Below are 13,968 nucleotides of genomic sequence, written 5' to 3' on the forward strand. Positions count from 1 at the left end.
TAAGTCGGTATCTCTCATTGACATATCTGTTTTGCATGTACGGAACATTACTATGAGTCTACGCACGTTTCACAAACACGGCACAACAGCCCTATACCAAGCGATTTCGAACCAAAGTATCTCTCTTATATTGCGACCCATGAATAAATACAGTCTATACTCTCTCTCCAACTCTCTCACCAGTTCTTTCCTTCACCTCAGGACTCCAACTTTGACATTTTGGTTTTGCAGTATTATAGCAAACATAAGCACCGGGAGTATTGGTCAAATTTGGTTTATGATGAGCAGGTAAAGGATATGCCCGAGTAGTCTTCTCATCCCCCTGTAACTTGTTTGGTGGAGTATTCGTTCCATACCCCAACCAATAATGCCATCCTGGCTCAACTTGTGACATATCCGGCGACCAGTTGTTATATTCAACCCATCTCGTTCTTAATATAGTCTCTTCTGGTGCATCGGTTTCGTAGAATTTGTTGCCGTGGTCGTCTGTTCCTATCAAGGTACCACTCTTGACATCATTGTGTACTTGCAATTGCCAACCAGCTCTTCTCAAGCCTGACTTGTATATGTTCTTTGCAAAACGAAATATTGACGTAGACATAATTGAAAGTTATGCAATGTGTGTATATATGACTGGAGCGTGTTAAATACTGCTGTAGTAACTCAGTGGGACAGAAGATGATGAAGGAGATTTCTCACTGTCAATGTTTTTCGTGGGTAATAATTTAATTTTTGTTTTTGATTGGTTGCGTGCACCAGTGACCAAAAAAAAACAAAATAAAAAGAAATGGAAAGTACTGAAAGAACACAAGGTTATGAGAAGAGGGACAAGTAGCAGCACTGCGCTGAATGCACCTCTTTCAGCTAATATCACCACCACCATGGATAATGAGTATGCGAAGGAATTGAGCAATCTACGCAAATTGAGAGCAACCTTACAGGCCGTCAAAGAGTCCACTGACAAGATTTTGCAAGATGTGGAAACTGTATATAAAGATAACCACCCTCAGCTTTTAGAACAGTCTAAAGAACTCGAGCAGACTATAAACAAGATAATAAAGTGATATAGCTTTAGCGCTGATTGGCTTCCACTTGCACTTGTATAAAATACTTGTGCTTCGCAGGCTTCACCACAGGATGATAATTTTGGCTTATTTTAAACAAGTCGTCTTTGTTTGTCGACAAGATCTTGCCCAAGTGACTGATACTCACACCCAAATCCAGCGCTGTTTCACTCAATTGATGGTACCATTGTTGGATTAACGAGTTTTCAATAAAGTCTTTGTTTTGACGTGAAACATAACCTAACAATTTTTGTATTTGCTTTTCCACCGTCACCAAATCACTTTTGATCTTTGTTAATGATCCCAAACACTTTATCAAATTTGTATGATTATCCGTCTCGGGCTTTGTCAGAGCAAGTGCTTTTCGGTAGGCGTTGTACGATGGAAATTGAGGTACACCTATTGAAGACCATGGTTTCATTCTCAAATAATATAGGTGTTCCATTGACGTCAAGTTATTTGCTGGACCTATAGTGAAGTCAAGTAGTTTCAATTTTGAAAGAATGGCAAAATATCTTTTGAAACAATTGATCAAACATTGTAAAGTTTCGAACGATTCAGCGAGGTAGTCTTGATGGCGAATGCAGGATAATATTTGTGGAATTGTAACCTCTTGTCCGTGCTTTAACTGCTCCTTTAAAGTGTCCTTCTTTGGCCCATTCTTCAATTTCTTGATTTTTTTAGGCAATTTCTCTTCAATCAGATCCATCTTGCCCAAAAGAATCTTCTTAATCCGCAGTCTCAAATGTTGAATTAGATTGTCCAACAATATGTCCCCGTACCAATAGATCAAAAACAACTCGAATGGTTTATATAGTTCCAAACTAGTACCTCCTAGCAACAACTCAATCATCAATTCTGTTTTCTGATAGTATACGAACGATGTAATGGTAATTGCTGGATCATTGTCGTTGATCAAATCTCCAACTTGAAAGCTTTGAAACATTTGAATTTCAAATGCTTCCCATTCAACTTGTAAGGTGTCCCACACCACCAAACTTTTCGAAATTAGTTGCTGTACCCGGCACCGATTAGCCCCGTAAATGCAATGATTGTTGTACATGGCGCTATCCAAATCCTGAATGAGGGAACCGTGCTTCGTTAAAATCTCGGTCGCAGTGGACCCTTTGATTTGTGATAATTGAGGCTCAAGAGGCATCAAGAATGCAGAGTTTGGACCAACCAAGTTCTCAATTATCATACTTGTTAATTGTTGCAAGTGAATTGGGGAGCCAAAAATTGACTTGTCATCTCGAATGAAAAACAATTGAAATAATCCTCTTGCAAAGACTGAGAATTTGTCGATTGGGTACTTGATATTGAAGTGTAGATAGTCGTGAAGTTGGTTCATTGATTTGATGGTTGCTGCCTGTGTCACGTATGTTTTGACCACAGTGAATACCCCTAAAAGGTGGTCACAATAAGAAGTCTCGGAAATCGAGGCTAATTCAACAGGTACATTCGTATTCCCCATTTCAACTTGAATAAATTTCGAAAATACGCCCCTTGGTATTTTGGACTCATCGATTTTGCGATTTCTGACGTGGTTTATTTCTTCGATTGCCTCGTCACAGAAGGAAAAGAGTCCCTCTGGATATAGCTTGTTCTCCATGAATGGTATATGCTGAGACGTAATCTTTACCTCGAATTGATTCAAATACTGTACCAACTTCATCTGACTCATGATTATGTCTGAATGGTCGGTTTCATGACTCAAAATCCACTCAAACTCTCCATTGATTTCATCAATAACCAGTTGTGCTGATACTTCTGCAAAAAAATTCAAATCTTGACATCTTGAAATCAAGTCCTCCTCTTCGTATAAGAATGTCCTTGCTATGCTGATCGCAAACCCTACAAACTTGCACAATCCTTTCACAAAAACTTTCAAAACACGATGGACCAACCAGTAATCTGTATCTTTGCGATAGCTCTTCACCTTTAGTTTGGATGAACTGAAAGCACATTTGCTTTGTTTAGGATCTTTAAGGTAATTTTCAAGCATAGATTGGACGTACCGGCAACTGAGTACAGTTTCAGATAGACTGCGGCCCTCTAGCCAGTTTACCAATTGCGCAAGTAACTTACCTTGAATATTAACGATAGATGTAGCAGTCTGCGGTTGTGAACAGTCGAAAAACACGTCATCTTCCTCAAGTTCAATCATTCCTGTATCATGTCTAGGATTTAGCACTTCCAATGCTCTTGTTCCATCTAGCAATTCAAAGATAGCCGACTTTACAACCTTGTTTTCCTTTAATTGGTGTGCTGAATCAAACACATTTTGAGTTATATCGACTAGATCATCGTCATTTTGATTGAAAGTTAATGCGTCTTTGTGATATGAGTCTGTTAGTCATGTTCAATAGCATTGAATGTAGCTTTTTTGTGCACATACCTATATTTGGCAATGACATTGATGGACATAAATATGTTGCAGGTACTCTTCAGCCAACCGGATTCCTTAGTGAGTGAAAAATTTCTCGAGAGGTGGTGCTACCATTTAGTTTTTAGAGAGTAGTTCGTCACATATAGCAAATAATGGATTACCCAAGAAATGCTAGCGGGCCTTCGCCAGATATATAGATATCAAGACTGGAAACTACTTTAACAAAGAGGTGAAAAGAGCTATTGTTTTTGTATATTGGTGAAAGTTCCTTTTTGGAAATCGTGGTGGATATCTTCCGGTGACGATTCTTTTTCCCATATTTTGCAACCAAATTCTTGCAAGTGTCCGCTTTTGAAAAAAAAAAAACAACAATTGATGAGTGATCTAGAAGCACCATAAGCTAAAGGTGCCGATTGGCTTACAATAATTGTGCTACCCCTCAACCCGTAAATAATTCTGTACGAGATCTTGACCTTGGACTATGGAGATTGCACGTGATCGATCCACTGATGACGTACGCGCATAGCGTGCATGCAGAAGAAATCCTTGCGTGGATTACCCACAGTTTTGAGAATGAGTATGGTGGTTCATACAACCACAACTCGGATACTGCTCAGTTAAATAAAATGCTTTAGATTCAGTTGTTAGTTATAGATGAGAGACTGTACATCAGTCCTTCAAATGAGATTAGTTGTGTGAACAGAGGAGTCTAGAATTGGAAACACTAAAGAATTGTATGCAATGCAAAGGGGCCAAAGAAGAGAAAAAAGAAATTTTTATTTTTCTTTTGGGGTCGTGTACTTTCATACAAACTCTAATGTTTTGTATTGATTACTAATTCTCATATATGAGTGACTCTACAACAACGGTCATTTTCCATTTCCTAGCGTTAAAAATATCATTCAGAAAGTCAAATCTTTTAAGCAATCTACAACCACATCATACACCTGAGAGAGATCATTACAAGGACAGACGTTGATTAGAGACCCCTGAATAACAACAACTCACAGCACTTCTCTTTTTTCACTTCCTTATAAAGGGTCCAGTATTACTCCTTTCTTCTATTTTTGATTTTTTTTGCAATCCCCGAACCTCGCAATTGCTATAGATCTCCACTACCACCACCAACAACAGCAATGACAGATATTAAACGTAACTTCTCAGACGTGATGTCATACTCACCTGACACACCAGGTGAGTACGAAGAAAGTGACCAGAAGAAGCTTCATACAAAGCCAGGTAGAAAGCCAATCGAGACCGAACCAAAGTCGAAAAGAACAGCACAAAATAGAGCAGCGCAAAGAGCTTACAGAGAGAGAAAAGAACGTAAAATGAAAGAGTTGGAAGATAAGGTCAAGTCTTTGGAAGATGAGAATGTGAAAGCAATGACGGAAACAGATTTCTTGAGAGCACAAGTCAATATTTTGAAAAGCGAGTTGGTAAAGTATAGAGGATCAACCGATCTTCTGGATTTGAATCTCCCCAAAACTGTTGGTCATTTAAGTAATCCCAACCCTCAATCTAGCAATGTTAGCCTGTCCCCACAAGATAACGAGAGTCTATCGGGTACTTCAAAAGGATCAGTCTCAGACAAGGCTTCTACAAATTCGTCGATATCGAACAACTCACCGAACTATTCATTTGGCGCACCTTGGTCAAAGGACAATTTGAGACTTATGAAACAACAACAACAACAACAACAACAACAATTTAACCATACTCATCCGAGTAATGATACCAATGTACCGGATTTAGTATCTGGATCGTCGTCTTCAACCACACCATTGAATGATAACATACTTGTAACACCAGAAGGTGTCACGGATACTGCAGGTAAGAACGATATGTCGTTAAATTTTGCACGCAATTTTGAAGAGGAAGTAGATCCATTTTGCGTGAAATTGGGCGAGGCTTGTGGTACAAAGAAGGATCCTGTTCCCAAAGCCAGAAAGTCGATACCCAACAGTTACAACCAACTGAGGGCCACAACAGAATCCACGCAATTCAACTCTCCATTCTCAAACATGTCACCTACGTATCCAATATTTTCAAATGAGCTGAAAGTGGGGAACAATAGTGAATACAATGACAATGAATTGTTCAATTTGGATACAAACAATTTCGACTTCAACTTGGTTGACAACAAGTACAAAGACTCTGACGATCCATTGAGTTTCTTGAATGACAACGATTTCGATGTATCGCTAGCATTTGGTAACCCAAACAATAATAATAATGAGCAAAGAGATGTTGTTGATTTGCTAACTACCGAGGAATCCATGTATGACCCATTAAACAAGGACGAAGTGAATACCGATTTCAATTTCAATGATTTTATCAAGAACTCAATCACTGATATCAGCAGCAGAAGGTCGGTACTGAAGGAAACCAATGGCGCAACACCAGCTGATACTTCCATTCAACCCACCAAGGAAAAAGGTCGTGACATTCAAGAAGAGGACGATAGTAGCAGTGACGAGGTTGTTCCCGCCCCAAGGGCTACTATGAAGTGCAGCGAAATTTGGGATAGAATCACGGCCCATCCAAGGTATACCGAGATTGATATTGACGGGTTATGTAACGAGATGAAGAATAAAGCCAAATGCTCAGAGAAGGGAGTTGTTATAAATTCAGATGATGTAAGTAATTTATTGGAAAGAAGTGTTAGAAAATGAGTGAAAATATTACATGGTGCAGAATCTGGGGGCATTGCGAAGAGTTTGGGAGCTGGTGGTTTGTTTAGATCTTCCTTTTTCTTTCTTTCTTTCTTTCTTTCTTGTTTGTTTATTTTAATGTGTGTATTTAGCCTGGAGGAATTTACGTGATAAAGCATAAAGAGGATCTTGAACTTAATCGTAGGTGTCGTCTTCCAGCTCTTCTTCCACATCATCAATATCAGACTCACCTTCCATAAACTCTTCAAACGTTCTTTGTCTATGTGGCATACTGTTTGTTTTGATTACTGAAGCAGACCCAACATTCAATTCCTTTCCTTTCTGCCCATTCTTTCTCTTTTTCAAACTGGCCAGCTCATCTGAATTCTCAGACACAGTTTCTGCTTCGTCACCTGAACCCTGCATAACGATGTCATCATCGTCACTTCCGTACACTTGCTGCACGTCATTTGTATCGCCAGCATTCAGTCTATCCTGTGCATCGTCGTTGATGTCTCTTGGCTCTGGTTTCACTTTTGTCGGAGTGCTACTGGCTTGCCTTTCTTCACCCACTATGACCGCCTCATCAATCAACAACACTGAGTTGTTCCTGCTTCTGCCAGAAGGACTTGCTGAGCCTCTCTGAGATCTTCTCCTGTGCTTTTCCAAATCCTCTTGTTTTCCACGAACAATATCCAATTTATCCAACGTTGAATCGTGAAAATTCTGCAAGTTCTTCAAGGTAAGTCTGTCCATTTGGTAATCGAAATCATCCTTATACATTTCCAAAATATCCTTCATCCGGTCAATCTCCTCAACCAATTTCTGCAAAAGCGCACTTATGTCGTCCAAGTACCGAGCATCATGTCCATCGTCATCACGCTCAAATATCGAAATCTGAATCTTGGACAAGTTATTGATGATGGCTCGTCTGAACTCCTTCCCCAACTCTCTCACCTCAAATATTTCCATAATATACAATGCTTGCCAGATGTGTGGCCATTGACGAGTAAACAAACTACTTCCCTTAGTTTCTTTAGCTTGAGCAAGGTTCTGTGGATTAGCCCAATCAATCAACTGGGGAAGTATTTTACCTGGCTTCAATGTGGTTGTTTCCGACGCCTTCAAAAGCAAATCCCCCGAAACACTAGCCAATCCAAGCTGATGATTAGGGTGCGAGAAACAGTAAACGGGGATGCAAAATGCCAAAACCTGCTTCAATTCGTTATTCTTGGAGGCTCCGGATGTTGAGGAATTGAAATAACTCAACAACAAAGCAACAAACAATTCCTTCTCCAGTTCATTGTCTTCATCGTCTTCCTCTATAGTCTCGGCTCTTGCATTCTCAGCACCGCTGGCATCCTCCTCATTGTTAGTCTCCAGACTTTCTTCCTTATTGTTGTGGATTGTGTTTACAGTTTTGATCATAAAGATGTCAGCCAAAAACAACTTGCTGATACCCTCACCCATTAATGCCCTCAATTTCGAGCTATCATCGGAAAGCACCTTATAAAATAATCGAAGAAATCCAAACCTTCTCTCGTGAGCAATGATGTCAATACCAAAGGAGGATATGATATCGATAATACCGGTAATACAAATTAATTTGACCTCTTCACCCGAAGTTTTTGTTGTATTGAAAAAAGTTACAAGTGCTTCCTTGGCAATCGACTCATCAATAAGGGCATACAAACCCAAACATTCCAATGCAGTCAAATATAATGCACGATTGGATGTGCGAGTTAATGCGTAGTTAACCAAACCCGAATAAATTGAACGAAGCGATAGATGATGATCCAAATTGTCATCAATAAGCTCCAATGAGTGCTTTGTTAATTTCAAGCATCGAAGTAGGATCTCGTCATTTGGTACGGAGGGCCCAGTTTTCCTCTTTTTATGCGACTCTTCCCTTTCATCATCCGAGTCATCCATGTCTGAATCAGAAACGTCAGATAGGGAGATGTCGTCGTCACCATTTTCCGCATCCGACTCTTTATCTTTCCTACCTGCGCTTTCCCTTATTGCCAACGTACCGTTGTCTTGTCCATCAAATGTGTTTGCTGCGGAATGGTAAACATCCTCTGTATCGGTTATGTCCCCAGAGTCTCTGATATCAGTGATTATCTCCACTGTCATTGCAACAAAATCCTTCACATTAATTGAAATTTTGCGCAAAACTTTCAACGCATTGATAACTATGTCGTCTCCATCATTGCCCGCTTTATTGTTGACATCGTCTTGCTCAAAATTGTTTTCCTCGTGGAGTTGAGTCCTAATAACATTCAACATGGCCCGCCTTCCAACTTCATCGCTAAAGTCAAAGTCAATGCAGATTACAAGTAGCTGATTGGCAATAAATTTCAAATCTTTTCTCATTCCAATGTAATCTTCGAATTTGTCACGGTTTGCCTTTAGACGATTCAATTTGATCGTTTTCATTTCAAAACACTTCCTGTATTCCTCTTCATGATCTTTAAATTCCAGCTCCAAATTGTTAATCTCAGATTGAAGCTGCTGTTTCTCCTGCTGTTGTTCTTTTCGCCGTTGGGATTTAGCTTTCCTAGACTCGCCCAACACTTCTCCCGAACTTTCAAGTACTTGCATCTTTTTTACGCAAGCATGAAGTTTCAAATTTATCGCCGCCATTGAATTGTCGCATTCAAACATAGCATTCTCTATTTCATTGATTTCCTTTAGATAATCGTCGTACATCTTATGCGCTTGAAGATTATCCTGCTTGATGCTGCCAAGCATCCTCAAGTACTTGCTCAACGTATCAGCCAACTCTAATGGGTCGGGGAAGTTGGTCTCAATAACCTTGTAAAGTCTATTCTCATTACAGTGAGTGAAAAAGGCCCTCATCAAGTACGAACTCTCAATTGACAAGGATTTCCAATAGTCCGGGGTGATTTCAATTCTCTGAACTACTTCAGGTCGAGTTGTGAATAATGTTGACACTGCCCTTTCAGCTATTTTGCTACGGGTCACATTCATTAATTCGAGGAACTTGTTCAAGTCACCACCACAAGAGTCAAACCATGAGTTGCATAATAACTTGATAGCAGCATCAGCCACGTTCTTGTCTCTATCATGGAGTCCATATTGCATCAATATCTCCCTGTGCTTTGCCTTTAGATTGCTCATTTTGCCTAGCTCAGGTGTAATTTTCGAAAAAACAATTCTTCGATTGATACTATTGAGATCCTTAACTCTTTCCAAAAGAAGGTTGATAGTAGTTTTGCTCTTTTCTGTGTTTAGCATTGCAGTACGTCTAACTTCAGCACTGTCATCAAGTTGTAGACAGGTCATTAGCCACTCTATAATGGAGTCATTCGTCACTTTGACAGGTGATAGCTTCTCTCCCAGTTCTATGTCATCCTCGTCATCAAAATTGATATCAAAATACTGGAAACTAGCCAAAGCAATCACAGCTTGCATACGTATTGGAACCTCACGGTCGTTTAACCTCTTGTACAACGATACAATGAGCACATGGAATATATCTGCATCTACATCTCCCATATACTTTATAATTAGTGCAAACAATTGAACCACCCTATATCGGACCAGTTTGTTAGATGCCTCGATACCACGAAGAAGATGCTTTATCAAGTATGAGACAAACTCCGTGTTGGCTTCGATTTTGACCAATTCCTCTTTCGTAAAGTTGATTTCCACATCTTTTGCGTCTCCTCGCTCCTCCTTGTGCACTTCTTCCATCTTGGCTACTTCTTCAGCCCCAGATCGTACAAAGTGAGCAACAAATTTCGCCACTCTATCGGCATTTGGCTCACCTTTTTTGAACTTTAATGTATGGTTTAGTAGTTGTGTGAATCTCAAGCAAAAATAGTCCATCAAGTTAATTTCTAGGGCCCGGTTGAAAACACTTTTCATGAGAACGAGTAACTTTTTATGTCCTGTCATTGAGAATTGACAATCATTGAAGATATGCATCATGCAGACATCCAAGTCCTTGGGGTCAGTGATTTTTTTAATTGCCACGAGTGTTGGCTTGGGTGGTTTTTCAAGAGACATTGCAATGCCAGTGTGTGTGTGTGTGTGTGTGTGGATCAAATTCTGTTTGGCTCTGGTTTTTGTTGCTGATTGTCAGAGCTGTAATTAGATTGACAAGAAGATGATAATGCTTCACCACTTAATAGTGTTTCGATATATGCTTGCCCTGTCGGTCGCGTGTTGACCCTCTCTTGACGTGCAATGGTCCTAAATCAGAAAACATAAACAAACAAAAAGAATTGAAAAAGATGCAGCCAGTGTCGCAAGACTTGAAAGGGTAATTGTCGCGACATTGCATTTCATTTTTCATTTCCTCTCGTATAGTGGGAAAGTAATGCGTTTTCTCGCTAAACGAGGAAAACTGAGACATAGACAACAGGAATTGTGAGGAACGACAGACACCCACACAAAGCCTTGTCGGATTTAAATTTTTTGGAGAGACGCTACGGCAATGCTCTAAAAGTCGGACTCCCACGATGCGAAACTCACAATTACGCTCTTTACTCTCGACTGCAGTTCAAACCTTACCTTGAACAGACCAGAAACAAACTAGGCAAAAATGATAAAAAGAACGCGTAAAACATGGCAAGTACTCTTTATTAAAAATCAATTGCTCAAACAATACAAACACCTTAGAAAAAGTGAACAATCCTGCTCACTCCCCTTTATCTCTTGTGTAGCAACTACAAATCTTAGTCCCTGTCCTTGTTTGTCAGGTGCAAAGGAATCTTGAGTTATCTCGTACCCTGTTGTTTTGTGCAACATGCGTTTTCAGTTTTTTTTTATTTTTTATTTTTTATTTTTCATCGTTTACAAAAATATTCACGTTCAAAATATTCAACTCAAAGGGCTTCCCTAAAATTCTTTCCAACAGTTTCCACATTTCTTTCTTTCTCTTTGACAACTACTATTCACGTTTGTTTGGCAGCTGCTTAGGTTTTCTTTCAACGATTCAACTCTAACTCAATAACCCTCCCCCAACAATTCAACAATAATGTCACCAGTTCAATTAGCCGAAAAGGATTTCGAGAGGGATCAAAAATTCACCAAAGCTTTGCATGGTGAATCTTACAAAAAGACCGGATTGGCTGCATTGATTGCCAAGTCAAAGGATGCTGCATCTGTTGCTAATGAAGGTTACTTCAAGCACTGGGATGGTGGTGTTACTAAAGATGATGAAACAAAGAGATTGAGTGATTACTCTCAATTAACCCACCACTACTACAACTTGGTTACTGATTTTTACGAATATGGTTGGGGTTCTTCCTTCCACTTTTCCAGATACTACAAGGGTGAAGCTTTCAGACAAGCAACCGCTAGACACGAACACTATTTGGCTTACAAGATGAATATTAATGAAAACATGAAGGTCTTGGATGTTGGATGTGGTGTTGGAGGACCGGGAAGAGAAATCACCCGATTCACCGACTGTGAAATTGTTGGTTTAAACAACAACGATTACCAAATTGAAAGGGCCAACTACTACGCCAAGAAGTACAACTTGGATGACAAATTGTCATATGTCAAGGGTGACTTTATGCAAATGGATTTTGAGCCAGAAACTTTTGATGCCGTATACGCTATCGAGGCTACAGTTCATGCTCCAGTCTTGGAAGGAGTTTATTCCGAAATTTACAAGGTGTTGAAGCCAGGTGGGGTTTTTGGTGTTTACGAATGGGTCATGACCGATAAGTACGACGAAACAAATGAAGAGCACCGTAAAATTGCTTACGGTATTGAGGTTGGTGACGGTATCCCAAAGATGTACAGTCGTAAAGTTGCTGAGCAAGCTTTGAAGAATGTTGGATTTGAAGTTGAATACGAAAAGGATTTGGCGGATGTCGATGATGATATCCCATGGTACTATCCATTAGCCGGGGATTTGAAATACTGTCAATCTTTGGGGGACTTGTACACTGTGTTCAGAACCTCAAAACTTGGTAGATTGATCACTACTGAGGCTGTTGGGTTGATGGAAAAAGTTGGTATTGCACCAAAGGGTTCAAAGCAAGTAACACATGCTTTGGAAGATGCAGCAATTAACTTGGTTGAAGGTGGTCGTCAAAAATTGTTTACTCCCATGATGTTGTACATTGCTAGAAAGCCAGAAAATGCTAAGGAGTAGAAACAAAATGAAATGAAAAAAAACAAAAAATGGGAAGGAGAAGATTAATGGCTGCTTATAGCAAGTGTTTTTTAGTTCGCTATTATCTAATTACTAGTATCTTGCATGTATAATATAATAAATCTTTTGCATTTGTATCTTGGAATGTAGACACACTCGTGCTTTTACGAAGAGATCCGGCACATACGTCATATGAGACCACTGCCACTGCCGCCGTCGCTGCAACAGCAACACAGTAGCAATCAAAGAGAAACGAGAGAAAATAATACTAATAAAAAAAAAAAAAAGATAACAGTTTTTTCTTATGTGCAGGAAATCTCTAAATCATTTCTTCTTTGGTAACCACGCAGCCTCGGCAAAGTCAATTGTAACTTCCAATTGTATAAAAGACCTATTGAATTTCCTTGAAAAAGTTCACCACATTAAGCAACAGTCACTGCTACGTTTTAACACCAATTGACTCCAACTTTCCCATAATGTCAGCATTTCCTAAACTTGAAAACCCAAATTTGGAAGGGTACCAAATCACCAGAGCCATGTGGTTGGAATACTACAATTCACACGAAAAGACATTTGTGGCTAAAAAGAAATGCAGCGGCTGCTACAATGACTCCAAGTTTGTTGTATGGGCCATTTCTGTAGGTGTGCAAGCTGTGGTTGATGCTGCTAGGATCTACCCTGATGAGTTTAAGCCTTTGATCGGACCAGCAGTTGCCATGTTTCAAAAATACAAAAACAACAATCTTAAAGGATATTCGGCAGCAGAGGGCGGCGATAATGATATCTACTATGATGATGATGCACAAGTTGCTAGTGCTATTATCACTGCATATGAGGTGACTGGTGACAAGCACTATTTGGACCAAGGAAGAGAGTTGGTTAGATTCTTGATGGGAGGCTGGAATGATAATCCAAAAGCAGTGACAAAAGGTGGAATGCATTGGCATGTATCCAAATCGTTATTGAACTCCTGCACTACTGCTGAAGTGGCTAAGGCATGCTTGCAGATCTCAAAGTTTGTGCCACAAGAAAGTAAAGTGTATGTTGACTTTGCAGCAAAGTGTATTGATTGGCAGGTCAAAGTCTTGCAAGATCCTCTGGATAAATTGATCAGAGATGGTGTTGGTGAGGATAGCGACAAGGTGGATGATGTGAAATGGAGTTACAATACTGGTACTACCTTGTCAGCAGCTGCAGAATTGTATCACATCACTAAGGACAAAAAGTGGTTGCAAATCGCCACGGACTTGGCGAGAGCAGCTATCAATCACAACTCGTTCTTTTATGACCGTGATTTTCCCAATGACAAGAGATACTGGCGTGACTCATCCTATTTTGTACAATTGTTAATTGAAGGTCTTGCCGATTACTTGTTGTACGTTGATCCAAAAGATGTTCCCGAAGGATTGGCACAACAAATACACGATGAGGTCAAGAGACATTTAATTATATTCTACGAATTCATCAAAGATCCTAAAGATGGAATGTATTTGCAAAGCTTTGAACCTCACAATACCTATAAAGAGGTATACGACGCTAAATACCACCACTGGTTTGGAGACGGAAAAGGTTGGGGATTGAAAGGTGAAGATAAAGATGATCAAGGAAATCCACAAAAGTGTCTCATGGGCTATGGATCTGCTGCCAGGATATTCTTCCAAGGTGCTAGAATTGTCCCAAAAATAGAATAGTGTAGGGAGTATTGTGTCCTTTTATATACGT

General features: G+C 39.7%; 7 protein-coding genes across 7 annotated transcripts; 4 read left to right on the forward strand and 3 right to left on the reverse strand. All coding sequences in view use genetic code 12, as the record gives it.

The window, feature by feature from the left end:
- Window positions 1–154: 154 nt before the first annotated feature.
- On the reverse strand, window positions 155–601 carry KGF57_004668 (uncharacterized protein; the record flags this gene model as incomplete). The annotated part of the gene is made up of 1 exon (XM_051754202.1): window positions 155–601. One exon carries the CDS (start codon window positions 599–601, stop codon window positions 155–157), a length of 447 nt encoding a protein of 148 aa, XP_051606802.1.
- Window positions 602–815: 214 nt separating this feature from the next.
- KGF57_004669 (uncharacterized protein) lies at window positions 816–1,064 on the forward strand (the record flags this gene model as incomplete). Its single annotated transcript, XM_051754203.1, has 1 exon — window positions 816–1,064. One exon carries the CDS (start codon window positions 816–818, stop codon window positions 1,062–1,064), a length of 249 nt encoding a protein of 82 aa, XP_051606803.1.
- Window positions 1,065–1,071: 7 nt separating this feature from the next.
- On the reverse strand, window positions 1,072–3,481 carry KGF57_004670 (uncharacterized protein; the record flags this gene model as incomplete). The annotated part of the gene is made up of 2 exons (XM_051754204.1): window positions 1,072–3,398; window positions 3,463–3,481. 2 exons carry the CDS (start codon window positions 3,479–3,481, stop codon window positions 1,072–1,074), a joined length of 2,346 nt encoding a protein of 781 aa, XP_051606804.1.
- Window positions 3,482–4,589: 1,108 nt separating this feature from the next.
- On the forward strand, window positions 4,590–6,128 carry CAP1 (DNA-binding transcription factor; the record flags this gene model as incomplete). Its single annotated transcript, XM_051754205.1, has 1 exon — window positions 4,590–6,128. The coding sequence occupies one exon, from the start codon at window positions 4,590–4,592 to the stop codon at window positions 6,126–6,128; it is 1,539 nt and encodes a 512-aa protein (XP_051606805.1).
- Window positions 6,129–6,302: 174 nt separating this feature from the next.
- On the reverse strand, window positions 6,303–10,001 carry YCG1 (condensin subunit; the record flags this gene model as incomplete). The annotated part of the gene is made up of 1 exon (XM_051754206.1): window positions 6,303–10,001. The coding sequence occupies one exon, from the start codon at window positions 9,999–10,001 to the stop codon at window positions 6,303–6,305; it is 3,699 nt and encodes a 1,232-aa protein (XP_051606806.1).
- A 1,114-nt stretch (window positions 10,002–11,115) lies between these two features.
- ERG6 (sterol 24-C-methyltransferase) lies at window positions 11,116–12,246 on the forward strand (the record flags this gene model as incomplete). Its single annotated transcript, XM_051754207.1, has 1 exon — window positions 11,116–12,246. One exon carries the CDS (start codon window positions 11,116–11,118, stop codon window positions 12,244–12,246), a length of 1,131 nt encoding a protein of 376 aa, XP_051606807.1.
- Window positions 12,247–12,722: 476 nt separating this feature from the next.
- On the forward strand, window positions 12,723–13,937 carry KGF57_004674 (uncharacterized protein; the record flags this gene model as incomplete). Its single annotated transcript, XM_051754208.1, has 1 exon — window positions 12,723–13,937. One exon carries the CDS (start codon window positions 12,723–12,725, stop codon window positions 13,935–13,937), a length of 1,215 nt encoding a protein of 404 aa, XP_051606808.1.
- Between the last annotated feature and the right edge of the window lie 31 nt (window positions 13,938–13,968).

Source organism: Candida theae (assembly GCF_024610275.1).
Source record: "Candida theae strain CBS 12239 chromosome Unknown scaffold17, whole genome shotgun sequence".
NCBI classification, from domain to species: domain Eukaryota; kingdom Fungi; phylum Ascomycota; class Pichiomycetes; order Serinales; family Debaryomycetaceae; genus Lodderomyces; species Lodderomyces theae.